The sequence below is a fragment of the Phacochoerus africanus genome, chromosome 15, assembly GCF_016906955.1.
Source record: "Phacochoerus africanus isolate WHEZ1 chromosome 15, ROS_Pafr_v1, whole genome shotgun sequence".
NCBI classification, from domain to species: domain Eukaryota; kingdom Metazoa; phylum Chordata; class Mammalia; order Artiodactyla; family Suidae; genus Phacochoerus; species Phacochoerus africanus.
Window position 1 is genome coordinate 124,470,812 of NC_062558.1, and position 27,675 is coordinate 124,498,486.

Consider the following 27,675-nt stretch of genomic DNA (forward strand, 5'->3'; position numbering starts at 1 on the left):
GGTTTTAAAATGTTTAGTATTTCTTATGACATATATAACCTGTGACATTTTCCTTCTTTGAAGCTATTTTCCTTAGGTGCTTAGAGACTGTTTTTATGGTTACTTACAGAGAGCCCTTCTTCCTATATGAACGTGATCTTACGAATCTTTGTCAAATCTGTAATATCTACCTAACTAGTACAGTATCTTGTATATAGACTATGTTCAATAAAAGTTTGCTAATTGAATGGAGCCACAAAGATAAAATAGGCAAAAAACATTGTTATAGGTCAATGAGATACATAAAGCAAAAGAAACATACAAAAAACTGTTTTACACATACACGACATGGGCAATGAACATGAAATCCAAAAACATCGTATGGAGTTCCTGTCATAGTGCAGCAGAAATGAACGTAACAAGGAAATATGAGGTTGCGGGTTTGATCCCTGACCTTACTCACTGGGTTCAGGATCTGGTGTTGCCCTGAGCTGTGGTGTAGGTTGCAAACATGACTTGGATTTGATGTTGCTGGGGCTGTGGTGTAGGGCAGCAGTTATAGCTCCAGTTCGACCCCTAGCCTGGGAACCTCCTTATGCCATGGTGCAGCCCTAAAAAGACAAAAAAAAAAAAAAAAGTTGTGGTTTTGTAGATATATTAAGCATTGTTATTTCAACTTACCAGGTATTTTCTTATAGAATGGACATGTCCTTTTTCTTAATTTTCCTGCATTAGATGATTCCGAGGTTTTCGTGTTTCCTCTTTGCAGCCTGCTATGAGTTGATTTTGTCAAGACTCTGTCTTTATTTAAATTGACTGTTCCAGACTCTGTCTTGTCAAGGTGACCTGACCTCTTCTGATGTACTCCTTCCTGCAGTGAATCTGACTTCTTAAGTCTCTTTCGTTGACGCTGGGACCTCCTACTAGAAAGTTCCACAGAGGGCTGGCCCTCATTTAAATTCTTTGCCTCTAATTCTAAATCGCTTAAAGATTTTTCTGCTTTCCTCTTATACTGCCGAGACCTCTTTTCATTAGGACTTACAAGTGTACTTAAGTTCATCCTTCCTAATGCACTTTCCTCCGGCAATTTCTCTTCTTTTCTTTTGGGTGGTAGTCCGAAGTACACACCTATATCTGTTTGCTTCATTGCCTTAGTGGAAGGGTCTGCTGCATTACACCTAGGGCCAGGTGGCAATATTTTCAAAGACTTGGCAGCTGCAGGTGTACCGGAAAATATCTCTGTACTTAAAGCTGTAACTTTACTGTCTAGTAAACCATCTAATGCCTTTCTGCAGGAATATGCTGAGTTGGTCTTGTTCTTAGCATGAGAATTCTTACTTGATAATCCTCTAATTTTACTTTGGGTTGGGTGGAAAGAATGACACTCTCCTCCCTGGCTTTCAAAAGCGTTTGACACTTTACTCTTAAGTAATGGAAGAGGAAGTTGATTGTAAACAGCTGATTCTTCAAGTACCCGTTTCTCTTGATTTGACTGAGATGAGTGGAATTCTGGCTTTTGCTTTGCTTTAGTGGCTTGGTAACTAGGAGAAGTAAACCTCTCTGTGAAGGCAGGTGGAAACAGCATAAAATCCTCAGCAGTATATGCTGGATCATCACGTAAAATAATACTCTTCTTTTGGAAAGTAAGTTGAGGTGAGTTGTTCTGAGTGTGGCTGCATTTATACAATTCTTCGTTGTATTTATCCTGAGGTAGGAAGCTACCCACTTCCGGGCAGCTGCCCTCCAGGTCCTTTAGGAAAGAATCTCGACGTTTTTTAAACAAAGTGGAGCTGCTGTCATCTTCTTCTAGGCTGCCATCTTTAGAGCTTTCGGTAAAACACAATTCCTGTTGTGAATCATCCAGCCTTTCATACGTATCGTAAGTTTCTTCATCACTCTGAAGTGGGGAATAGGAGATTTCACAGTCGCTCAAGTCATTTTCTGGCAGTGGCGACTTTCCGTGTTCTGGGCTGTTTGGGCTGTCTAATTTTTCAGCAAGAGGCAAACCAACTCCTACCCATTTGTCATTTTTAACAGGTTCTGTGAGTTGTGGGGCTTGCTGGGAAGTGTGGATATTTGTTGAAGAGGAACTCTTTTTATTGGTTTCAGTTGGAGACTGAGATGTTTTCAGACACTGCGTCACCAACAAGGGATCAGTCGAAACATTTTTAAAGTTTTCTGTTTGATTCTGACACAGAGACCATCCTTCCTCAAGGCTACGGAGAAAACCTGAATGACTCTCACTGTAACTCTCACCTGGGCCTCTCAAAGGACTATAACCAGCCCTGCTCCGAGCTAGCAGGAGGTGAGTGTACTTCTTGTAATGAGAAGGGATTGTGGAGGAACACTGAAGACCATCAGGACACTCTGGAAGTTTTGATAAAGAAAAAAGGATTACACGTCAAAGCACAGACGAAGCTTTGACAGTCTTTGCACCATAAATTAACATGTAAGTAATCCGTCTTTGAGGGCACAAGACAACAGCTATCTCTATACAATCCAAAAAGTCAGCACGTAGTAACAGTAATCCAGTATGGTTTTTGAAAGGTGCTAGTCATTATTTTTAAATCAACCAGGCTTTTCAATTTCCTTTCAAATGCTCTTTTCTCAAAAAAAAAAAAAAATTTAAGACGAACATCTTTTTCTCCCCTCAACTAGTAACTTCCACCAGGATGAGCTCCTCCAAAATGCATGTCATGCTTGCACTAGGTATTTCTTAAACAGGTGCTGTAAATCGATACTATCAGTTTCACTAAGTAATAATTATTACTATTACTAAACTATCAGTTTCACTGAGTAATAATTATTACTATTACTAAACTATCAGTTTCACTAAGTAATGATTATTACTATTACTAAACTACCAGTTTCATTAAGTAATGATTATTTAGAAATAATTACTCGAAAAGAGTACAGAAGACTGGTATGTCTCTTACAGACTAGAGCTCTACGCTAATTTTTATCTTACCAGGCAACACGAATTGATGACAGTTGTACTGAATTAGGTTCCACTATTAAATATATACACTGTATACAAAAGCAGCAATAACAATCTTAGAGCTGTTCATACGTTAACCATTTTAGATTCTAAGGTGTGAAGTTCAATTGGATAAACTGGTTAATAAGGCTTTAATAATCTGCAAACCATTTCCCATCATACTGTATGACTGACAGTCTGTAAACTATCTCGGCATATCCTCCTGCATGTTCATTTCTAGGCTTATCAAAATATGATCCCCTACCCCTCACCAAAAAAAAAAAAAAAAAAAAGATGTTACATTCAATTGGAAGACTTCATTGCTTAAAACCTAAAAACACCTCATAAAAGTACATGTTATGGAACAGAATTCAAGAAGAATGCACCTGAAATTCTAGTCAAAGGAATTTAGTCAGTGAAAGAGGCAGAAGAAAAATCTCTTTGAGGTGGCTTCATCTAGAAGACAGTTCACCCTGAAGAACTCACCAGGGAACTCCAACATCTATCTCTGATTTTCAAGCCACTTAAAAGCAAATTACAAGCATTTGATGAGGCTTTACTTTTATCAGTGAATTATTTTTAAACGTTATTGTACATCTTCGTGCATTCCTTTAAAACGGTAACTGGAGGTTAATAATAAAACGTCCTCTGAATCAGAGTTAACATGAAGGCCATACTGAGTATTTTTTTTTAATTGTAGTGAATTTCAATTCTTTGAGATTTAAAAATATATATACATATGTATAACTTTAAAATATACAAATCTGTCCTCTGAATCAGAGGTAACATGAAGGCCATACTGAGTATTTTTTTTAATTGTAGTGAATTTCAATTCTTTGAGATTTAAAAAAATGTATATCTATGTATAACTTTAAAATATACAAATCATCAATAACAACTAATTCTCCATACACTCTAGGTTGGATTTTCTACATGTTAAACATGACATTTATTATATAATTTAAAAAACAACCAAACATAGCATTACTTCAGTTATCATTTAGCACAATTTTATTCTTAGAATCTTAATAACCTAACACTCCTTCCCAGTTCTTCTTTCTGTACATTAGCAATGATGATTAATGTAGCCACATTTAGAAGAGTGGACTACATTAATAAGTCTCTAAAAAGTCTGTTTCCTAAAAGATAACAAAATGAGCAAGTTGTTTAATTTTTAAGAACCCTCATCTGTAAGAAACCAATACCATCTCCCTTATGCAGGTGAGAGTACTTTGCATATGTGCTCAATTAAGTTACGAAAAACCACAGAGTTAAGACCTGTTATGAAATAGGATACACTGACACTATTTTCAAGTTTGCAACATTCTTTACAATGACACCACTGACTTATCTTTTCACCCTTCACAAGAAGGATAAAAATGCCCACCTTGTTTCCTTCTAGAGAAAGTCACTTATACATTGAGACAGCGCTTCATCTCTCCTGTGATTTACTGCTTTCTTGGCTTATTTCACTGGGCTGATATGTTTGGCCTAACATCGGTCATTTCAACTACTTAGAGTCCACTCTCTTTTTTGTAATCTTACCTGTTTTAGAGACTGGTAGGGAATCCAAACATTCAAAAACATGCCATCGAGGTGTTTGACCTAGCAAGGATGAAAAAGGCATCTGGCAGTTTGGACAGTATCCATCATAAACTGGCCGTACCTTCGGAGACACATGTTTGTTTTTGTGAGTCTTTCTTGGTGTGGTCTCCCTGTCTTGGCACTGCTGAATACCATCTTCGCAACTAGAATTCTGACTAGAAGCTACAGAAGTCTGACTGTTTGTTTCTCCAAGGCACATTTCCGGGGTCCTCACTTTGTCTTTAGCTTCTACAGTTCTTTTTTTATTTCTGTTTCGTTTTGATTGGTACTTTCCATCTGTTGCTTTTTCAACAGATTTTGGAATATTCTCAGAGCAATTATTTGAATGTACTGATTTAGGTTTTCTTTTGGATTTGTACTCCCAGATGTCTTCTTCCAAAAAAGTGTCTTTTTCCAAAAAAGTGTCTTCTTCCAAAAAAGTGTCTTCAAACATGGCAAAATGATTTTAATCATAAAAGAAGCACTAATCTAAGTAAACTGAGGGTCTACTTCCTGTTACGAAAATTTTAAATAGAATTCTTATTCCGAAAAAAAACAAAAAACAAAAACAAAAACCCCCTCTAACCTGATGGGACTCTAAAGCTTTGGTAATGAATATATTGGCAAACTACAAACCTTATACCTGAGAACACCTGCTATTCCATTTATACTACAATGAAATTAACAGGGGTAGCATCTGAGAAGTTTTCCATTGTGTATATTTCATTCAGGTATCTTGGCTTTTTCCAGGACTTGTTTCATAAATAAGAATCAGTAATACTTTCAACGCGAAGCCCCAATGGGAAGCATAGGGTTAACAGTTTAATTTTAGAAGGAGTTTTGTAAAATTGTTATCAAGCCTCCTTCAATTCTATTTCAACTGGACAATTGTCCAAATAATACAAACCCAACCACAGTTCATGGGCAGACGGCTCAGCAGGTATTCCAAACATTCCAAACATTGAAGGCTTCAGTTTGCTAGTAACACTAATCACACCATAACCAAATGTGTGTGAGTCGCAAAAAGCTTAATTGCCCTTATCTGTGACTCGTGGATATTCAACAACTTCAGTGTCCTGGGTCAGTTCAATTATCTTCTTCCAGCAGCAATGAACAAACACTGCACAATGAACAAACAAAATTCAAAGATGTGAAGTCGTGCTCGCACTGAGGCCACCCACATTCCTCACTCCAGGCCAAAGGGGTGACCTGCCCTCTCTCCACCAGTCTCAAAACCAAAGTTTACCTGCCTGATGCCTCTCAGTTGCTCGACCTCCTCTTTAGATGTAGGAGGGTGAGAGGCCAGTGAATGGGCCCTTACCCGCTCTAGGGTAGGGAGAGGGTGAGCTGCTGACACAGCCCGCTCCGCAAAAGCCGACAGAGCCCGAGCCTTCAGGGATCCCCGCCGCCACCCACCTGCCACCCTCACCCCGCCTTGTGCAGCTGCAGCTGAGTCCACTTCCCTCGCGCCCCCTTCCCCTGCTCGGCTGACAATCTATTCGCGCCCGCACTTTCAGCACTGGGCGGTAACAAAATCCTGCGTTTGTGTATAAGCCAAAGCCATTGGCTAGTCACTCCCGACTTTAAAAAAGCCTGCTCCTTTACCTTTCGTGTCGTGGCGGGAACAGTTTCCTGTTACCGATGTTGTGTCGAATCAGCTGATCCTGGTCTAAAAGTGGGACTTTTAAAAGAAAGAAAGTTTGTGCCCTTTTTAAGTCCTATGGATTTATTTTGTTTTATTTTAGTTCTAAAACCTGCTAATTTCCAAAGTGAAGGGTTGGGGAATGGGTCTCTGAGAGCTTCTAGAACGCTGGCCCAGAGGCCTTTTCCATGTTGAATCTGGCGCGGTGAATGTGCAGACTCAGCTGTGGCGTGAGGATTTAGAAGGGGCGGGGTGGTTTGGGACGGTAGTTTAATTACGTGCCTGGGAATAGTGTCGATTTGTGCTCTAGCGTTTGAAGAAAAGTGCTGTTAACTTGGAGTGGGGCCGGTGGTGGGTGAGGCGAATGTACTGTTTTGAAACCGAAGGGCTGTAAGCGCTTCCCCCTTTCTCTAAACGAGGCCGTCCGGCGGGCTCGGCAGCCGCCTCTGGACGGTCCGGAGAGAACATGGCGGCGCCCGGAGCCCGGAGCTGCAGCCTGTCGGGCCTGCTCCCGGCTCAGACCTCGCTGGAGTACGCCCTGCTCGACGCCGTCACCCAGGAGGAGAAGGACAGCTTGGTCTACCAGTATCTGCAGAAGGTGGACGGCTGGGAGCAGGACTTATCAGTGCCCGAGTTTCCGGAAGGTGAGGGGCTGGCTTCAGGGTGGGGACCCCTCCCGGAACCTCCCCTTCCTCGGGGACTGCGCCCTCCCCTGAAGCGGTGGGCGAGGCGGGATTGTGCCACCGCGCCGGAGAAAGGCGCTTCGCCCAGCGGAGCATCTGTCCCCCGGCGGCGGCGGCGGCGGCGGCGGCGGACCGTGGGTTTATGGAGGGCGGGGACCTGCATCTTCATCTCTGTAATCGTCTAGATCTGCCCGGGCCTTATGTTAACTAAGTAACTTTCCCCGAATGTTTCGTTGGCATGATGCCAGTGTCCATGCCACCCTGTCCTTCCAGTCTGGTTGCCCAGCATCATCATAATTCTGCATTATCGCAGCTAACCTTTATTGATCAGTTCTTAGGGGCCCCACACAGTTCTCATCACTTTAAGGGTACTATTTTATTTAATCCTCTCTGCAGTCCATTGAAGTGCTCTTAATTAGCCTTATTTTATAAATTGGGGAACTCAGGCACGGGATCAGGGAGATTGAGTCGTTTGCCGAGGGCATCCTAAGTAAGAATTACCAGAGTCGGAATCAGCAGACTCCCTTCTTCTGCCGGTTTCTTTGCTGTGCCACACTCCTCTGTTCAAAGTTTGAAACTTGTAATTTTAAAAGTCTGAATTATGACCTGTCTCCAGGGTTTGAATCCTGGCTCTGTGAATGTTTGGAGCACTAGGGAACCTGATGTTCCTAGCAGTGCTGTTTATGAAGCGCATCTTATTGTGATACATGAAACCGAACTTTACCTTCTTTGGTTGGGGCTGGCATTGTTTTGCCTGGTGGTGTTGGCGTATCTCCTGGCATGACACTGAAACCACATGTATAGTTAATTGGTTGGACGTGACAGGGTTCAGTATCTCATGAGAGGTATATGGGAACCTTGGCTCTGATGACAGCCTCCTGTGCTTCTAAGCCTTTTGCTCTCTCTCCTTCAAAAGTGCTAATTTTTTTCTGTTATTAGTCCTATCTTGGTATTGAGTTATTGCAGAATTCTGTCAGAAGAGTTGGGTGCATTTGTGCTTATCCCATCAAAGAAACTTTAGAAATTTATATACATGTATGTATATTTTTAAAGAACTCTGTGAGAAGTTAAACTTACATAGTACGTTGTCATAAACGAGCATGCCACCAACTAGGATTCAGGCCAGTATTTTTATTTTCTTGTTTGTATTTACAATGAGTGTGTTTTATTACCATGAGATTTGATCTCCATGACTCATACATAATATTTCAAAATATTCAAGCTTCATATTTGACATAGTCAAGTTTTCTGCTGGACCTGCTTATTGAGGACAGAATACTAGATGGGTGTTTTTTTTTTTTTTTTTGGTTTTGGTTTGTTTGTTTTTGGTTTATCAGTTACTGTGATCAGAAAGTCCTAAACATAACTCCATCTCAAAAACACTGAACTTTGTTCATTTCTTAAACACCTTTTATGGAAAGCAGTGTGATATAATGGATGGATTCAAATGGTTCTAGAATTAAATCCCAGTTATTCCGTTTGTTAGTTGCATGATTTTAAGCAAGTTACTTGAAGCCATACTTTTCTCACTTCTAAAATGGGCCAAGTATTTACCTTTGAGGTTTATTATGCCAATTGAAGGTAATAAATCTTACATTTCTCAGGAGAGAATAGGAGAGCTCAGTAAATAGGAGAGCTCAGTAAATGTTAGCAACTTTTAAAATTATATTCATTGTAATTATAAGATGCATTATTATTCTTAAGTCTGATAAGCACCTAGCACAATAACTGACATGTAATACTTTCCCTACCTCTCCAATCTAAGTCAGGCTCGACTGTTTACAGAAAATAAACTTGAGACAAATTCATAAATATTTTAAAATTAAAAAATGAAATATACATTAGTTTGAAGTTTTATATGGCCACTTGATCTGGTATACAATGGGTAATTAAGACCTCTCTATACCCTAAAACCTCACTAGGTTGGACCAATTGACAAAAATACTAATCTGGTTTGCAGATTTTTTTTTCTTTTAGAATTTTGTTTTAATCGAATTAACTCCAGTTACTGTTATTAGTTGTTATTATTCACGTGTTCCAGCCAATTCTGGCTTTCAGTTTCTGCAAAATATTCCCAGACACATGCTTCACGGTATAATTAATAGTTTAGTAACTGCATTTATTTACTTGCAAGCCACAAACTCATTCTCTTCGATTTCTTAAATTGATCAGAGATGCTGTACTTTTAACCTGCTTCTGTTTAACAGAATCTTTCTTCCTAGTGCATAGTTAAAATTGTAAATCGTGGTCAAGTAATTATAGATTCTGATTTACAAAAGCACAGATTAATGAGATCCTATTTTTCTTTGGAGGGAAGGGAACATGCTCTTCATCGGTATTAATGTTGCTTCCATGAAATCGATGATAATGACAGTGTGTTTTGTTTAGCTTTGCATTTAAAATATTTTGTATTTAAGGTCTCATTCAAATCCAGAGCATTTCAGTTCTTTTTCTTATGAAATTGGCTTAGGCATTTTGTGTATGTTTATCCTTATGTTTATCTGTTCCTTTTTGACATTTAAAGGTTGACCTTCATTCTCAGTAGCCCATTTGTACCTAATCATGTACTTAGGTCCTTTTAATATTTGATATTTCCTCTCGTTTTTACCTAAATATATTGATTTTACTTCCTTTCACACACAGACGAGTGTACTGTTTCTGAAAGAATTTGGTGGCTTTGTCTTAATATATCTACAGACTGCCACATAACAGTGGATTTCCCATTTTAACCTCCCCACTCCCTTCCTGCCCCCCCATCACTTCCTTAGAAATAATAATGGTTCACATTTTCATGGAAATTTTTAGATAAATTATCTTTTCCTTTAATCATAATTTATTTTGTGTAAATTTCAGGATTAGAATGGCTGAACACAGAAGAATCTATTTCTATCTACAAGGATCTCTGTGGAAAAGTGGTCGTCCTTGATTTCTTCACCTACTGCTGCATCAACTGTATTCACCTCTTGCCTGATCTTCATGCATTAGAACACGCATACTCTGATAAAGGTATCTGCCCTTTAATTGGTTTCTTACAGACTGTCCTGGCATAGTCACTGAAAGAGTAGCTGACTCATTTGCTCATAGGAGAATGAACATTTGGCGAGACTTCAATGGTTCTAAAAGTAATTTCTAATCTATGAATTAAGGACTCCATGTACCTTTTCCTGAAGAGTTAAGCTTAGCGATAATGGTTTGCCTTCCTAAAGAACCAACATTTAGTATATGGCTTTTCTTTAAGGATAAGGACATAATTTACTTTTTTCATGAGCAGGTATTTTAAAAAGGTCATTTTGTATATCTCAACTTACTTGAATTTCTTCTCAGGAAAAAAAAAAGGAAAAATGAAAAGTGTGATTAATTTTATACTCCTCTCGATATGATAAAAAAGTTTAAAAGTTCTTTTTAGGAAATGTGATGAGGTTTCCTTTAATTTTGAATGACATGAATTACAGTAGAATACAAAGCATTCTAACAGATACTTTTTCTTTGACCCTGCTTTAATTTAAAAATTATTTATAAAGGTTAATATTTTACAAAGCACACGAGGAAATCCTCTTTTATGGTATTACAGATTCTGAAAATCGAAGAGATTATACTTTGTATTTTCTTTAGAACTTTGACATTTTTTTCAAATTTTTGTCTTCTTTCTAGAAAAAAGCATGTGGGATAAATGAAACTAATTAAAGGTTCAATTTAATTAGGTTTAAATTGAAGCTGCCCTCCTGCAATGGCTACAAAGAAAAGGGGGTCACAGATCCTGTGAGAGTATAGATGAGAATAGAATAATAGATAGATACAGAAATGAAGGTTATCTTGAAACTTAGTTTTTAAAAAAGGATTGTTGGATAAAATCTCAGTGCAAGCGAAACTTCAGATGCTTTAAAATTGTAATGGACTGTATCTGGAAATTGCGTATCAATGAGATTTATCAAGAACTCAAATATTCCCAGGAGCTATGTCATGTTTTCAAAAGTTAATCCGTATTTGAGAAATACGAATATTTCTTAATCTGGTAGGTTTTGGATGCTTGTGTGTCTTGTTCAAGTCAATGTAAAATAAATTTATTGAGTATTTATTATGTTCAGGGTACTCTAATTGCTAAGGAAATATGTAACAAAGTTGAATTAAAGCTGTATGGAACATGGGGAAAGGAGTAACTTTTTTTTTTGCTTAGAAGCTTTGGAAGATATTTCTCAGAGAAGGAGACAGTTAAGCTGGAACTTGGTAAGTGAGCAGGAGTATAGCTGAAAATGAGAATGAGGCAGGAGGATGTGAGGATGTGACAGGTAAACAAGTAGGGAAGCACAGAAGAGTAGGTTTGGGGTGTGGTAAAGAGTTTGGTGTGGCAAGATTGTAGGGGCTCCTGGGCAAATGAAAAGAGAGGAAAGGAGGTTAGGTTCAGACCATTTTGTATAACATTCTTAATAGTTAAGTTAATGGACTTTTTCCTCCATTGAAGATACAGAGATAGTTTTTTTGTTTGTTTGTTTGTTTGTTTGTTTTATGCGGGATATGAAGGTTCCCAGGTTAGGGATCCAGTCAGTTGTAGCTGCTTGCCTGTACCACAGCTCACGGCAATGCCAGATCCTTAACCCACTGAGCGAGGACAGGGATCGAACCTGCATCCTCTGGAATGCTAGTCAGATTTGTGAACTACTGAGCCACGACAGAGATGTTTAAGTTGTTTTTTGTTTTTTTTTAAATTTTTTTTAATAATAGTTGATTTACAATGTTTTGTCAATTTCTGCTGTACGGCAAAGTGACCCAACTGTATATACATATATTCTTTTTTTTTACATTATCCTCTGTCATATTCCATCACAAGTGGCTAGGTATAGTTCCCTGTGCTATACAGCAGGATCTCATTGCTTATCCACTCCAAATGCAGTAGTTTACATCTACTAAGCCCAAACTCCCAGTCCATCCCACTCCTTTCCCCCTCCCACTTGGCAATCACAAGTCTGTTCTCCAGGTCCATGAGTTTGTTTCTTTTCTGTAGGTAGGCTCATTTGTGCCAGTATTAGATTCCAGATCTAAGGGATATCATATGGTATTTGTCTTTCTCTTTCTGACGTACTTCACCTAGTATGAGAGTCTCTAGTTCCATCTATGTTGCTGCAAATGGGATTGTTTTATTCTTTTTTATGGCTGAGTAGTATTCCGCTGTGTATATATATATACCATATCTTCTTAATCCATTCATCTGTGATGGACATTTAGGTTGTTTCCATGTGTTTGCTATGGTGAATAGTGCTGCAATGAATATAGGGGTGCATGTATCTTTTTCAGTGAAAGTTTGAGTGGGATTCCTGGATCATATGATAGTTCTGTATTAAGTTTTCTGAGGTACCTCCATACTGTTTTCCATAGTGGTTGTACCAATTTACATTCCCACCAACAGTGTAGGAAGGTTTTGTCCACACCCTCTCCAGCATTTGTTTTTTGTTGACTTGTTAATGATGGCCATTCTGATTGGTGTGAGGTGGTACCGCATTGTAGTTTTGATTTGCATTTCTCTAATAATTAGTGATACTGAGCATTTTTTTCATGTCCCTGTTGGCCATCCATATCATCTTTGGAGAAATGTCTGTTGAGGTTTGCCAGTTTTTCAGTTGGGTTTGTTTTTGTTTTTGTTTTTTTGCTATTGAGTTGTATGAGTTGTTTGTATATTTTGGAGATTATAAGCCTTTGTGGGTTGCATCATTTACAACTATTTTCTCCCATTCCATTGGTTTTTTTCTTTTTTCTTTTCTTTTTTTATGGTTTCCTTTGCTGTGCAAAAGCTTGAAAGTTTGATTATATCCCATTGGTTTATTTTTGTTTTTATTACTATTGCCTCGGGAGACTGACCTAAGAAAACATTTGTACAGTTGATGTCAGAGAATGTTTTGTCTGTGTTCTCTTCTAGGAGCTTGAAGGTGTCTTGTCTTACATTTAAGTCTTTAAGCCCTTTCGAGTTTATTTTTGTGCATGATGTGAGGATGTGTTCCAGTTTCATTGATTTATATGCAGCCATCCAGTTTTCCCAGCACCACTTACTAAAAATACTGTCTTTTTCCCATTTTATGTTCTTGCCTCCTCTGTGAAAGATTAATTGACTCTATATGTCTGGGTTTATTTCTCGGTCTCTATTCTGTTCCCTTGGTCTTTATTCTGTTTTGGTACCAGTACCACACTGTCTTGATTACTGTTGTTTTGTAGTATTATCTGAAGTTTGGGAGAGTTATGCCTCCTGCTTGGTTTTTGTTCCTCAGGATTGTTTTGGCAATTCTGGGTCTTTTGTGGTTCCATATAAATTTTTGGATTGTTTGTTCTCATTCTGTGAAAAATGTCATTGGCAATTTGATAGGGATTGTGTTGAATCTGTAGATTGCTTTGGGTAGTATGGCCAATTTAATGATATTATTTCTTCCAATATGGTAGCATGGAATATCTTTCCATTTCTTTGAATCCTCTTTAATTATCTTGATTGATGTTTTATAGTTCACAGCATATAAGTCTTTCACCTCCTTGGTCAGATTTATTCCCAGGTATTTGATTTTTTTGGGTGCAATTTTAAAAGGTACTGTATTTTTGTATTCCTTTTCTAATATTTCATTGTTAGTATACAGAAATGTGACTGATTTCTGAATGTTAATCTGTATCCTGATACTTTGTTGAATTGATTGATCAGTTGAAGTAGTCTTTGTGTGGAGTCCTTAGGGTTTTCTATGTATAGTATAATGTCATCTGTATACAGTGGCGGTTTTACCTCTTTTCCAATTTGGATACCTTTTATTTCTTTTATTTGTCTGATTGCTTTGGCTAGGACTTCCAGTACTACTTTGAATAAAAGTGGTGAGAGTGGGCATCCTTGTCTTCCAGATTTTAGCAGGAACACTTTCAACTTTTCTCTGTTGGGGATTATATTGGCTGTGGGTTTGTCTTAAATGGCTTTTATTATGTTAAGGTACGTTCCCTCAGTACCCACTTTGGTGAGAGTTTCTATCATGAATGGCTGTTGGGTTTTGTCAAATGCTTTTTCTGCATCTATTGAGATGACCATGTGGTTTTGACTTTTCTTTTGTTAATGTGGTATATGACGTTGATTGATCTGTGTATGTTGAACCATCCTTGTGTACTTGGGATGAACCCCACTTGGTCATGGTGTATGATCTTTTTATGTGTTGTTGGATTCAGTTGGCTAAAATTTTGTTGAGAATTTTTGCATCTATATTCATCAATGATATTGGCCTGTAATTTTTTTTTTTTTGGTAATATCTTTGGTTTTGATATTAGGGTGATAGTGGCATCATAGAATGTCTTTGGGATTATTCCTCCTCCTTCAACTTTTTGGAGAAGTTTAAGAAGGATGGGTATAAATTCTTTTTATGTTTGGTGGAATTTGCATGTGAATCCATCTGGTTCTGGACTTGTGTTTGTAGGGAGTGTTTTTGTTACACATTTAATTTCATTTCTAGTGATCAGTCTGTTCACTTGATCTATTTCTTCTTGACTCACTTTTGGCAGGCTGTATGTCTCTAAAAAGTTGTCCATTTCTTCTAGGTTGTCAAATTTGTTGGCATATAATTGTTCATAGTATTTTTTTTTTATATATTTCTGCAGTACCTGTTGAGATTTCTCCTTTTTTCATTTCTTATTCTGTTAATTTGAGTTTTTCTCACCTCCTTTTGGTGAGTCTAGCTAGAGTTTTGTCAATTTTGTTTACCCTTTCAAAGAACCAGCTCTTGGTTTTATTGGGTTTTTTTTCCCTATTGTTTTTTGAATCTCTATTTTATTGATTTTTCTCTCTGAACTTTATGATTTCCTTCCTTCTGCCGACTTTGGGTTTTCTTCTTTTTCTAATTCTTTTAGGTGGCAGGTTAAATTGTTGATTTGAGATTTTTCTTTTTTGAGGAAGGCCTGTATCGCTATGAACTTGCTTCTAAGCATTGCTTTTGTGGCATCCCATAAATTTTGAATGGTTGTGTTTTCATTATCATTTGTCTCGAGTTTTTTTAAATTTCCCTTTTGATTTCCTCATTGACCCATTGGTTTTAGTACAATGTTGTTTGGTCTCCATGTAGTCAGTTTTTTCTCATTTCTTTTCCTCTGTTTGATTCCTACTTTCATGCCATTGTGGTCAGAGAAGATGCTTGAAATAATTTCTGTGCTCTAAATTTGTCGAGGTTATTTTTTTGCCCCAGTATGTGGTCAGTCCTTGAAAATGTTCCATATGCACTTAAGAAGAATGTATATTCTGATTTTTTTGGATGAAATATCCTGAAAATGTCAGTTAAGTCTTAACTTTTCTGTTGTGTCATTTAAGATCTCTGTTGCCTTATTTTCTTTCTAGAGGATATGTCCATTGATGTGAGTGGGGTGTTAAAGTCTCCTACTATTATTGTTGTCCCATCAGTTTATCCTTTCATGTCTGTTAGTATTTGTTGTATGTATTTGGGTGCTCCTATAATAGGGGCATATATGTTGACGAGTGTAATATCCTCTCCTTGAATTGATCCTTTTATCATTAAATAGAGTCCTTCTCTGTCTTTATGGCTTTTGTTTTAAAGTCTCTTTTATGTGATAAGAGTATTGCAATTCCTGCTCTCCTCTCTTTTCCATTTGCATGAAATACCTTTTTCTGTCCCCTCACTTTCAATTTATATGTATCCTTTGCCCTAAGGTGAGTCTCTTGTAGACAGCATATTGTAGGCTCTTGTAATTTTAATCCAGTCTACCATTCTGTGTCTTTTGATTGGAGCATTCAGTCCATTGACATTTAAGGTAATTATTGATAAATATGTGTTTATTGCCATTTTAAACTTTGTTTTCCAGTTGATTCTATGTTTCTCTTTGTTCCTTTCTTTTTTGGGTTGGATGATTTTCTTTTATTTCATGCTTCTGTCTTTTTTTTTTTTTTTTTTTAGTTTTTCTGAAAGTACTCTTTGGTTTTGGTTTGTGGTTGCCCTTTAAGTATGTTAACCCCTTCCTATATGCTTGCTTTAGCCTGATAGTCATATAGGCTCAAGCATATTCTAAAATAAAGTCTACATTTTTTTACTTTCCTTCCCCACATTTTTTTATTTTGATGTTCTTTTATAACATCTTCATGTTTTATCATTTTGCTGTTCCTTTTGTTTATTGTCTCTTTTACAATAGGTTTTTTTTTTTTCCTTTTAGCTCTGTATACTAGCTTATTTGACTGTTTTCCAATTGTGATTTTTCTCCATCCTATTTCTTCTCACTTTTTTATTTAGAGGAACCCTTTCAATATTTCTTTTAGAAGGGGTTTAATGTTACTGTACCCTCTTAGTTTTTGTTTGTTGGAAAAATTCTTTATTTCTCCTTCTATTTCAAATGATATTCTTGCTGGGTAGAGTATTCTGGGCTGCAAAATTTTCCCTTTTAGAGCTTTGAATGTATCTTGCCACTCTCTTTGGCCTGTAGTGTTTCTGTAGAGAAATCAGCTGATAGCCTTACGGAGATTCCCTTATAATTAACTCTTTCTTTTTCTCTTGCTACCTTTAGAATCCTTTCTTAGATATCTTTAACTTTTGCCATTTTTATTGTAATATGTCTCCTTGTGGGCCTGTTGGGGTTCACTTGTTTGGGGCCCTCTGTGCTTCCTGCATCTTGGTATCTGTATCATTTAGCTTTGGAAAGTTTTCAGCTATAATTTTTTTAAATATATTTTCAATCCGCTTTTCTTTCTCTTCTCCTTCTGGAATCCCTGTTGTGTATAGATTGGCCCACTTTATATTATCCCACAGATCTCTTATACTGCTTTCATGTTTTTTCTTTTTTCTTATCGGTTTTCTATCTGCTGTCCTCATTGGGTGATTGTCATTATTCTATCTTCCAAGTCATTAATTTGTTCCTCTGCATTGTTCATTCTGCCCTTCAGTGCCTTTATCTCAGCTTGTGTCTCTGCAAATGAATTTTATCATTTTTCTTGGCTCATTTTTTTTCTAGTTCCTTTCTAAAGTAATCTGCATTATTGTTCATATCTGCTGTTCCTTTATATTTGCTCTCAATTCCTTCAGTATTTTCACTGTCTTCTTTTTAAACTCAGTGTCTGTTAGACTGCATAGGTCTTTTTCATTGTTTGCTCCTTCACGGGAATTCTGTTCTTTTTTACTGGGAATGGTTACTAAGCTTCTTCATTTTGCTTATATTTTTCTTACTCTGTGAGATTAGGGAAAACAACTACTGTAGCCTTGGAGAACTATTTATCTGCAAAAGCCCCTGGGTATTTTGTGAGGGCTTACTATTTATTTTTGATGTGCATGCTACTTTTGGTTTGGATGCTTGCTATCTTTTCCTCAGTGTGTTCAGGCTGTCATCCCCTTGATAGGGTGCTATGCGTGCTTCCAGGGAGATGGAGGATTGGGCAGGGCTAGTATCCAGTGCCTGGTTGGATGCTAGCAGTGGCAAGGACCCTCAGGAAAGCTGCACAGGCTACTCCTGGTTGCAGGGCCCTGGGAAGTGATGTGACCCTCAGGCAGGTGTAGGTGGTGCCTGGAGCATTTGGTAGTGGCATTGGCATGGTGTGTGCATTCCCAGGGGAGTGAGAACAACAAGTGGTGCTTGGTTGCATTGCCCTCCTCTGTGCTAACCTCTGAGGTGAGTGGGGTTGCAGGTGGTGCCTGTTCATGGAGCCCTATGGGTGGTGGGCCACGCCCACCTCTGGAGTCTGAGATGACTGGTGGTTTGCCCCTGCTGCCTGTAGACCATGCAAGAGGCACTCCCTTGTTCTTAGCCTGAGCAGGAGGAGCTGTCACCCACAGTCCATGCAAGAGGTGCCTCACCATCCACAGCCCCACCCTCTGAGAGTCCACTCATGTGCAGAGAAAGATGTTCCTATGGTCCATCTCTCCTCCTCTTGCCTTCCCCAACCATGGTGCCTTGCTTCTCCTGCAGTCCCAGGCCTCCTCCTGGGTTCCCTTGTCTGTGGCGTTTACCTCCCCAGCCTTGGCACACCACTCCCTAACTCCTCAAGCTGTCTCTCCACAGCCAACCCTAGTCTTCTTCCCAGAACTGAACTCCAGAGACTGAGTCTCAGCACCCAGCCTCCTTCGGAGCATCTCCGGCTGTGGTGTCCTGGGAGGTACTACAGATGGTCTATGGGGCTCTCTCTCTCTGCTTTGCTCCCCTCTGTGAAGTTGCTGTGCTTTTTTCTGAGACTTTGAGGTCCCTCTCTCTCAGCTGATCTCACCATCAGTTACATGGGTTTCTAGGGTGTGGGTTCCTTTCCTCTTTCACAGCTTCCTCTTAGGAGTACTAGTCCCATCCTGCTTCCTTTTTCTCTTTCTTTTTTTCCTTTTGTTCTTCCCAGTAATGTGGAGAGTTTTTCCCCCCTTTTGGAGGTGGAATGTCTTCTGCCAGCATTAAGTAGATGTTCTGTGTGAATCGTTTTGCATGTAGATGGTTTTTTTTGATGTGTTTGTGGGAGAAGAGAGTTCCACATCTTAACTCCTCTACAGCTGTTTTTAATTTATTTGTTTAATAAGAGAATGACAATAAGATTTCTGTTTTAGAATGGCACTTAAAGACTGGGTCAAAAATCCCAAAGTTAGCCATTTCCATACTTATTTCCATACTTAAGATCACCCCTAAGACACTGGTTAATAACTTAATTGGTTAACCCTATACCTGAGGCAAATTCTAGAATGGATCCTTATAATCTCTTTACAAGTTTACTGAAAATATCATTCTTATAGCACATTGTAAAAAAAGCAATAACTATTTTTATATACAGATATACTTATGAAAAACAAAATACTTTGTAAGTAGTTTCAACATGGTAATTTCAAAGAAACTTTACAATGATATGCTACTTTATGAAAATACTGGTAATTTAGGAATAAAGAAATTTTATATTTATATTAGAAGATAAGTTCGGCTCATATTCACAAAAACAGGCATACTCAGAGATTATCACGTGAAAGTTCAATAAGCTGTCACTAAATTAATTTGCTTTCTTGTAGCCAAAGTTTTATCTCATTACCCAGTGATGTGTTACTGAATGTATCTGCAGCAAATCTGTTTATGTTCCTCAAGAGACATTCAGCAGCCTGTTTTAAGTCTATGGAATAGTCAGTTTGTTTTATTGGTAATGCTCATACAATTGCTTTTTAATTCAAAAACACCCTGAAAGAGGCCCAATTTAATACGCAGTCTCCTTCCTCTCTAAAATAGCTTTTAAAGTCAGGTTGGTAATGGTGACCAGTATCACTTTCACAGTAGCATAGAATAAATTATAAATGTCAAAGATCTTAAGCAGAAACTAAAAAGATAGTCAATAGTAATGAATGGTTCTGATGTTCAGACATTTTTTGAGAATGGAGCTGGGTCCTAAAGTTGTTATTAATTCATAATGATTTAGCATATATTTGTATTAAACTGACAGGTACCTCAGTGTTCTCTTTTTTTTCTTTTGTCCTTGAGAGTTTTTAATTTTTTTTTTTTACCTTTTTATGCTGGATACATTAATGGTATATTATAATACTCAAGTTTAGCACAATGGCTATTATCTAAGGAAAAGCACTCTTGTTTTTATAAGAAGACATTCCTAGGAAAACTTGGCATATTTTAAAATGTCCTTGCTAGGTGAATGTTAATGTATAATTGAATCAGACTTTTAAAATCCTGAATTCAGACTTTCTGTTGTGGCTCAGTGGGTTAAGAACTGGACATAGTATGAGGATGCAGGTTCAGTCCCTGGCTTTGGTGGTGTAGGCCTGCAGCTGGGACTCCAGTTTGACCTCTAGCCCAGGAACTTCCATATGCCACGCATGGGGCCATAAAAAACAAAACAAAACAAAAAGCCCTAAATTCCATAATGCTACTGAGTAAATGCTGGTATTCTCATTAGGTAGTATATATGATTTTTCCATTTGATACTTTATTAAAAATTAGAGGCATATATTTCTAATTTTATAGTGAATCTAAACTTTTTGATGAGTCCACATATGATTTCATTCTGTTTCAGGGTTCCCAAAACCACCCCCAGGTGAGTAATTCTTAGGAGGACTCATAGGATTCAGAGCGTAGTTGTTACTCATGGTTATAATTCATCACAGCAAAAGGATATACAGAGTCAGCCAGGGGAAAAGACACAGGGGCTCAATCCAGGGGACACCAGGAGCAAGCTTCCAGAGTCCTGTCTTCAGTGGAGTCACATGAGATGTGCTTAATTCCCCCAGCAGGGAGATGTTGCCAACTAAAGAAGCTCATTAGAGATAGTGCTTAAAGTTTTTGTTGGGGGCTGGCCATATAGGCAGCTTCTGCCTGGCGCCATGTACCAAAATTCCAGACTCCCAGAAGGAAAGCAAGTGTTCAGCATAAACCATGTTATTTGTACAAACAGTTAGGCATTGTGAGCTATGCTTATCAGTTTTGGGGATGATGGGAACACTTGAAATCCAGGCAAGGGCCAGCCTTGTAAGCAGGTCTTTGAAAGAATAGTGGGGCCTGCTGTGTTAACTCTTGCATTTTCTTTTTGCAGCAGTATATATATTTATTATTACACTTAGTATTTTCTTTTTTTTTTCTTTTTTTGTCTTTTTGCCATTTCTTGGGCCGCTTCCTCGGCATATGGAGGTTCCCAGGCTAGGGGTTGAATCGGAGCTGCAGCCGTCAGCCTACGCCACAGCTACGGCCACAGCCACAGCAACGCGGGGACCCGAGGCGCGTCTGCAGCCTGCAGCACAGCTCACAGCAACGCCAGATCCTTAACCCACTGAGCAAGGCCAGGGATCCAACCTGCAACCTCATGGTTCTTAGTCGGATTCGTTAACCACTGAGCTACGACGGAAACTCCTACACTTAGTATTTTCTTTTTGCAGCAGTGTATATATTTATTATAACACTTAGTAGTTTCTTTTTTGCAGTAGTGTATATGTTTATTATTCTTTGTTCTTAAAGTAGGATGAAAATACTGGCCAATTAATGCAAACTTCCAGAGTGTTTAATGTGGACATGGTGATGTCAGTTTTTGAAATTTAAAAAGAAATCAATTTGCTTCTGGTCTCTGCTTTAATTTAGTAGTCAGTGGTAGGTCTCAAAATGTCTCAGTTTATAGTTTTTGTAACATCTAAAACTCCTCAAGTATTTTCAGTTTTTACATTGAATTAGGTTATATTGCCTGTGATTAAACTGTACTTTCTGCTATATACTATATATATATATATATATACACACCCATATACTGTGTAGAGTTGTACCTATATGTCTATATGTCTCTGAAAAATAAGATCTTTGAAGTTTTTAAAGTGATTTTAAAGAGTTCTTTTATTACTACTATTTTAGAAGCCATTATTCTTTCTATTTGGTTCTACCTTCCTCCTTTCTTCTTTCTCCCTCCCTCTCTTCTTTCTCCATCTCTTCCTTTTCTTTCTTCCGTATTTTCTTTTAAATGCAGTTGTTTTGATCCATGTGTTGGCAAAAATCCATAAAGGGAGAGCTCTTTTACCTCCGACTTTTTACTGTGTATGATTTATAGAACAAGCAAAATAATTAAAAAAAATCTCTGTGTACTTACTGTAAGGTTGTTGACACTGAAAAAATGAGATGCATAGTCTGACCTTTGTCCTTGTCTGTAAATCAATATAGAGATTCTATTTAGACAATAATATCATGCAGTTTATATATTATACAAATATGTAAGTTTCTTCATTATTTATGTCCTATCCATCCATTTCCTACTGTGTACTAGGCACTGTGCTGGTAAATAGGAAAATGGTGTATGGCCATAAATAATTAATAGGAATTAGATTCCAACAAGGGGAAAGCTTATGCTCAAATAAACACACAAATATTTTTATAATTTCCAGTTAGTACTGAGGGAAATTACAGAGTGCTTTGAAGACAGATAATGGGGTTTACTCTTATCTTGGAGAAATTAAAGAAAGCTTTTTTAAGAGTGAAAATTGAGCTTGAGATCTAAAAGACAGATATGACTTTACTCGGCGAGAACATTCCAGGCAGAGACGCTGTATGTCAAGGCTTTAAAGCAAGAGGAATAATGATATTCTTGAGGAAGTGAAGAAAGGCCTGGTTAGTATAATACCCTGAGGGAAGGGAAGAAGGATGTGGAAGATGCTGGAGAGATGAGATGTGGTTTCTATAAGAAGGATTTTCTGCCAGAGGGTGACATGATCAGATTTGTAGGGGTTTTTTTTGTTTTTTGTTTTTTGGATTTTGTGGGGTTTTTTGTTTGTTTTTAAAGGTCAGTTTGTCTCCTGGCTGGGTAACTAATCAATGGACAACACTGGATCTATGGCAAGACTGTTGTGCCCCCTATGAGACATGACAATAGCTTGAAGCTAATTATAGATGATAGGATTAATAGGACTTGGTCATGGATTAAATATGGGTGATGAGAGAAGGCTGGTTGATTATTACAGAAATATCTGAGGTAGGTTTCTGGCTTGTAAAACTGGACAGGTGGTGGTACCTTTCAGTGACAGGAAACACTGTGGAAAGAACAAATTTGGAAGGGAAGTTCATGAGTTTATTTGAAACATTTTTCCGTATGACTTCCATTGCTTTTAAGGATAAAGATCTCAATCTCTAATGTGATTTACCTCAACAAACAGGTTGACCCTGTGTTTATTTTTGTTTTGTCCCATGCTTCCCATTGTTCTCTGAGCTTAGTCACTTACCTTCTTTAGTCTTTCTTGTCCCCTCTTGCATGTGTTGTTTTCTCTTCCTGGAATCTCCTTTATTCCTTGTTTCCCCTGTTTAACATCTTCTCATCATTCACATCTCACCTTGGTCATCACTTTTTCAAAGAAGTGTTGGGGTATATTCATCAGGAAGAAAAAATATATGTATTTTGATGTAATGTGATATTTGTGTACATATATTACATATGTAAAATATATTTTGACTCAACTCATGGATTCCTTTTTGATTCATTGTTATAAATCATCACAGTCATTTATTTTGATTTTCAAATTGTCCCCATTCGACTAAATGGATCCCCTTCATGCTATCACCTGTGTCCTTTTGACATGTCCTTATTATTCTCTAAGCACTTCTTGACTTGTTCCCCAAAAAAATATTTCCAGGTTCATCTTATACTTTCCCAGCCCCATCTTTGAATCAGCCATTTCTCTAAGGAGTTCTGATTCCTTATAGTATTGAATATTAAGAATGATTTTGAAGAAACAAGATCTGGGCACTAGATGTGCATACTGTTACTGGAGTGTGTCTTTTCTTCCAATTCCTCCCAACTAATTTAAAAGTTGCTTAAACTAGTCCCTCCCACCCACCATGAGGCTTTGCTATTCATTTGAAGTACAGCTAGATTCATTTGTTTCTGTTTGTATTTTTAAGCCCCCTTTCCCTGTTTTTGTTGATTTTATTTTCGAATATGTAAAATTATAACATGGTCTGAAAGTCAGAACTGTGCAGAAAGTATAGTTTCATCTACCCCTCTCTTCTGCTTATTCCTACCTTCTCATTCTTTCATCCTGTTCTTTTTCTTTAAAACAAATTTTTTTAACATTAAAAAGTGACATACTATTGACATTTTTATGCACTTCAGTTTTTTCATGAGACATTTTTCCCTGGCAGTCACTCCACACAAGTTTATAGAGAATTTCCTGGTAGTTTTTAACATCTTCATGGTACTTAGCCTGTGTATGTATGTGTGTACATGATTTATCCAGGCACTTTCCTATCCTGTGTATTGGCCCTTATATTGTTTCTAATATTTAGCAGTTAACACACAATGAATAATCTTATGGATACATTTTTGTAGTGCTGATAGTGTATTTTAAGGATGAATTCCTGGAAGTGAGGATTGCTGGGTCAAAGTTAAATGTACATAAGTTTAGTCAGATATTGCCACATTCCACACCAGGAGGGTTGCACCAGTTTGCATTCTCACTAGCAGTGTATGAGTATGCTTCTTTTCCCATTGCTGTTCCAATAAAATGTTGACATACTTTTAAATTTTTGCTGATCTAGTATTCCTTTTATATGACAAATGGTATCTTGGTGTAGTTTTAAATTGCATTTTAGAGTGGAGTTGAACAAGCCTTTTCATATGTTTCTGCATATTTATTGTAAATGGGGTTTTGTCTACTACTGTATCCTCCAGCTGGATGTTATGTAGATATAGAAAGGCTGTTGGGTTTTGTGTGTCAGTTTTCAGTTCTACTGCATCCTGACTTTTATTATTTGGGTTAGTTTTATAACTGATTTTCTGGAGTTTTCCTAACATACTATCATATTATTTGCAAAGAAAATTTTCATTTCTTATGTCTGTATCTAAATACTCTTATCTAATTTTGTTGTCTAAAACCACTGTTCCACATCATTGTTAAATAGTATTGGAAACAGTTCGTGTCTCTGCCTTGTTCCTTATCTTATTGGAAAACTTCTAGTTTTTCTCCAGTAGGTAAGTGGCTAGTTTTTGGACTCAGTTGTATTTATTTACCCAATTAATGAGTTATCACAGTACAGAATTACTTTAAGTTATATCCCAGTAAAGCTGATGTTAAAATTAAGAATGTATCTCTACTGCTTCAAAGTTTGGAGGAGAATGGTGGCTACCTAATTTTGAATCTTCCCATTTTCCTTTTCCCCTTCCCTAGACATAAAAACAACAGGGAGAGTAAATAAAACCACACTTGATCCTCTGTTCAGTGATACTAAGAGACAATATCATGGCCTTCAGATTACCCGTAAATTGAGAAATACGCTTATCTCCATGAGAGATCCTGCTGCTGCTAGCTTGCAGGTGCTGAGAACAGGGATGGAGGAGGTGTAAAAGACTCCATGAAAAAAAGGGGTTCTGAGGAATTGGACAAAACACAAACCCCCTTACCTGCAGAAAAAGAACTCAACTCCAGCTCTAGTATGGATGCCCTAGAACATAGTACTAGCTCTTGAAAGAGTGTGGGACTGGGAACAGAAGCCTCAGAGAAGCATTGCTTCCTGAAAAGACTCAGATAATAGAAGTATGTGTGGTTTCCCTTGGAGATAGTCTCCTGAAGGGGAAGAAAATAAGAGGGAAAAGTTAAGAATGCTGCAGAAACAAAAGAAAATACACATCAGCTCCTCCTTCCAGTGGTGCTGTCTGAAAATGAAATTCAGAAAAAGGGAACTGTCAGAAGAGGGCACTCTCAAGCCAGGAGCTTTGTCCACAAAGTGATTAGGGTTATTAAAAGATCACACCCATATAAAACTGTAAAAAGCTGAAAATGTGATTCAGAATTGAAATGCTGATGAAAATTCTCAATCACAAAATTGACAAAAACTATAACATAGTCCTCTGTTTCGAATTACGTATCCTCTTAAAGTATTTAGGAATAATGAGAAAACAGCTTGAATCAGAAATTTTAAAACTAAGAACAGAAATGGATCCCTCTCCTCTCAAAAAAAGGAAGAAATGAATGTCGATTGAACTCAAAAGAAATAGAAGAAAAAGGTCATAATTATATTAGAAATTAAGGCTAAATTACAGGGTGCCCAAGGGGTAATAAATTCATATGAAAATTTTATGAGGGACATTGAACTAAAGCAGGAGTGTAAAAACAGTGGCTGAAAATGAACTTTTAAAATAAAAGAGTAGTAAAAAGAGTTAGGAAATTATCGAACTGGAAGATAAAGAGAAGAGGTCCAACATAAGGCTACTTGGAGACTAAAGAAGAGAATTAAAACAATTGACCAGAACTAAGATCTAAAATTAGGATCCAAAAAAAATTCTAAAAATAAAAGGAACCTTAAATCTCCATATTGAAAGGGCCTGCTGGATACCGAGAGTTTCTCTGTTGAACCAGAAGAACAGCCTAAAAAGTATTCTAGTAAACCTATTGCACTTTAAAAATTGTTTTCTAAAAAAAGTCCTCGGGGCCTCCAGGAAAAGATGACCTTCAAAGATATGTAAATTAGGCGGAACAGACTTTTCACAAATAATGTGCAAGGCAAGGCAACAGTGGAACAACATTTTCAAGAATCTTAAGAGAGTAAAAACCAAGGATTTTATATACAAGCAGCTACCTTTCGAGAATCAATCAGGATTATAAAAAAATAGTTTTGAATGTCTGTGAACTCAGAGAATACTGTGCACATGTTCCGTTTCTGGTGAATCTTAAGGGAGACTTCTATCCAAGTGTGATTAAAGAAACTCCAAATGGATGAATGAAGACTTAATACATGTATTTGTAGACCTAAGACCAATTAGGATGTTTTGGTGTATCAATCAGAATTTGATGAGAGAAGGACCACTCAGAATAATGAGAAATAATACAGATTTGTTAAAGGCACTTGACCTTATGTGATTGTGGGAGCTGCTTAACTAGCCTCCAGTGTGGCTGTTGCTTCTGTGTCTACATGCCTCAACTTGAAGCCAGCAGGCCAGGCACTTGAAAAGGAAAGATGGATATGAAATAGGGGAGAGCAAGGGCAAACTGCATCCTGCATGCATGCCCTAGAACCCAGAAGGATGAACTGGAACCCATGAAAGCTTCCAACTTAAGTAACGAGGTGACCAGAAGAGTAAGTTCGTTCCCTCTGTCATGGAGCTAAAAACTCACCTGGCCCAGGAGTTGGGAAATCTGGCAGGAGCTAGTGCAGCTAAGGGGCCCAACTGCTACCCTGTAAACCAGCACATAAGCTGCAGTGTATAAACTGCAGTAGCACCTGGTGCTCTGTACCAATCTTCCAGCAAAAGAGAATATGGCCTCTGTTTCCTTTTACAACTTCCAGTTTGCTCACAGAATACCTCTTGGTCCAGGATAACCCAGAACGAGGCAGGGAACAGAATACTGAAAAATAATTCCAATTTAGCTAATTTAACAAAACACCAATCTGTCACCTAAAGGTAAAAGGATAATATAAAATCATGTATTCTGACAAAATTAGAAAGAATGCAACTAAAGAAAGATGGGGGGAAAAGGGAGAAAGAGGGAAAATAGAAGACTATTGATTATTGTATAGGTAATAAGTAGTAAATGATACCATTTGAAAATGATAGACCAGATAGTAAAAGGTTATGAAAAATTGGGAGTAATACTTTTATAATATGAAAAAAAGTATTAATATAAAGTAACCCTGGAACAAAAAATGCAAACCTTCCTAAATCCCAAAAGAAATCTTAAAAAAAAAAAAAGCTGGAGCGGGAGAGTTCCCATTGCGGCTCAGCGGCAACGAGCCCAACTAGTATCCATGAGGATAGATTTGATCCCTGGCCTTGCTCAGTGGGTTAAGGATCTGGCATTGGTATGAGCTATGTTACAGGTCACAGATGTGACTCGGATCCTGCATTGCTGTGGCTATGGTGTAGGCCAGCAGGCAGCTCTGATTCAGCCCCTGGCCAGGGAACATCCATATGCCTCAGGTGTGGCCCTTAAAAGAAAAAAAAGAAAATGGGCACACCAAATAAAGAAACAGGGTAACATAACAGTAACTACAGTATAGACTATATCAGAGAATTGAGATCAAACATAGCAGTCGTATCAATAAATGTGATTAAGGTTAATTTCCTTTTTTTTTTTTTGCCTTTTCTAGGGCTACACCTGCGGCATATGGAGGTTCCCAGGGTAGGGGTCTAATTGGAGCTTTAGCTGCTGGCCTACGCCAGAGCCACAGCAACTCGGGATCTAAGCCACGTCTGTGACCTACACCACAGCTCATGGCAACGCTGAATCCTTAACCCACTGAGCAAGGCTAGGGATTGAACCCACAACCCCATGGTTCCTAGTCGGGTTCGTTAACCACTGAGCCAAGACGGGAACTCCTTAATTTTCCTATTGAAAGAAAATGCCCATCAATTCCTATTTATTTTCTATTTATTTATTATTTTTTATCAAAAA

At 37.8% G+C, this 27,675-nt stretch overlaps 2 protein-coding genes across 5 annotated transcripts in view; one reads left to right on the top strand and one right to left on the bottom strand.

Moving 5' to 3' along the window:
- DCLRE1A (DNA cross-link repair 1A) overlaps nucleotides 1-6,242 on the bottom strand; it is a 17,940-nt gene extending 11,698 nt beyond the window's left edge. The window contains exons 1-3 of one of the 3 annotated variants that reach the window (XM_047759631.1): nucleotides 6,146-6,242; nucleotides 4,502-5,660; nucleotides 661-2,346 (exon numbers count right to left, since the gene is read on the bottom strand). In XM_047759631.1, the coding sequence (XP_047615587.1) occupies nucleotides 661-2,346; nucleotides 4,502-4,994 (2,179 nt within the window). In that variant the 5' untranslated portion in view covers nucleotides 4,995-5,660; nucleotides 6,146-6,242. The other 2 variants (XM_047759633.1, XM_047759630.1) reach the window with 2 other exon arrangements.
- Nucleotides 6,243-6,412: 170 nt separating this feature from the next.
- NHLRC2 (NHL repeat containing 2) overlaps nucleotides 6,413-27,675 on the top strand; it is a 79,492-nt gene continuing 58,229 nt past the window's right edge. The window contains exons 1-2 of one of the 2 annotated variants that reach the window (XR_007132131.1): nucleotides 6,413-6,826; nucleotides 9,719-9,871. Coding sequence is in view for 1 of the 2 variants with exons in the window: in XM_047759634.1 (XP_047615590.1) it covers nucleotides 6,649-6,826; nucleotides 9,719-9,871 (331 nt within the window). In the remaining variant the exon portion in view is untranslated. The remainder of the gene's footprint in view (nucleotides 6,827-9,718; nucleotides 9,872-27,675) is intronic. The other variant, XM_047759634.1, reaches the window with a different exon arrangement.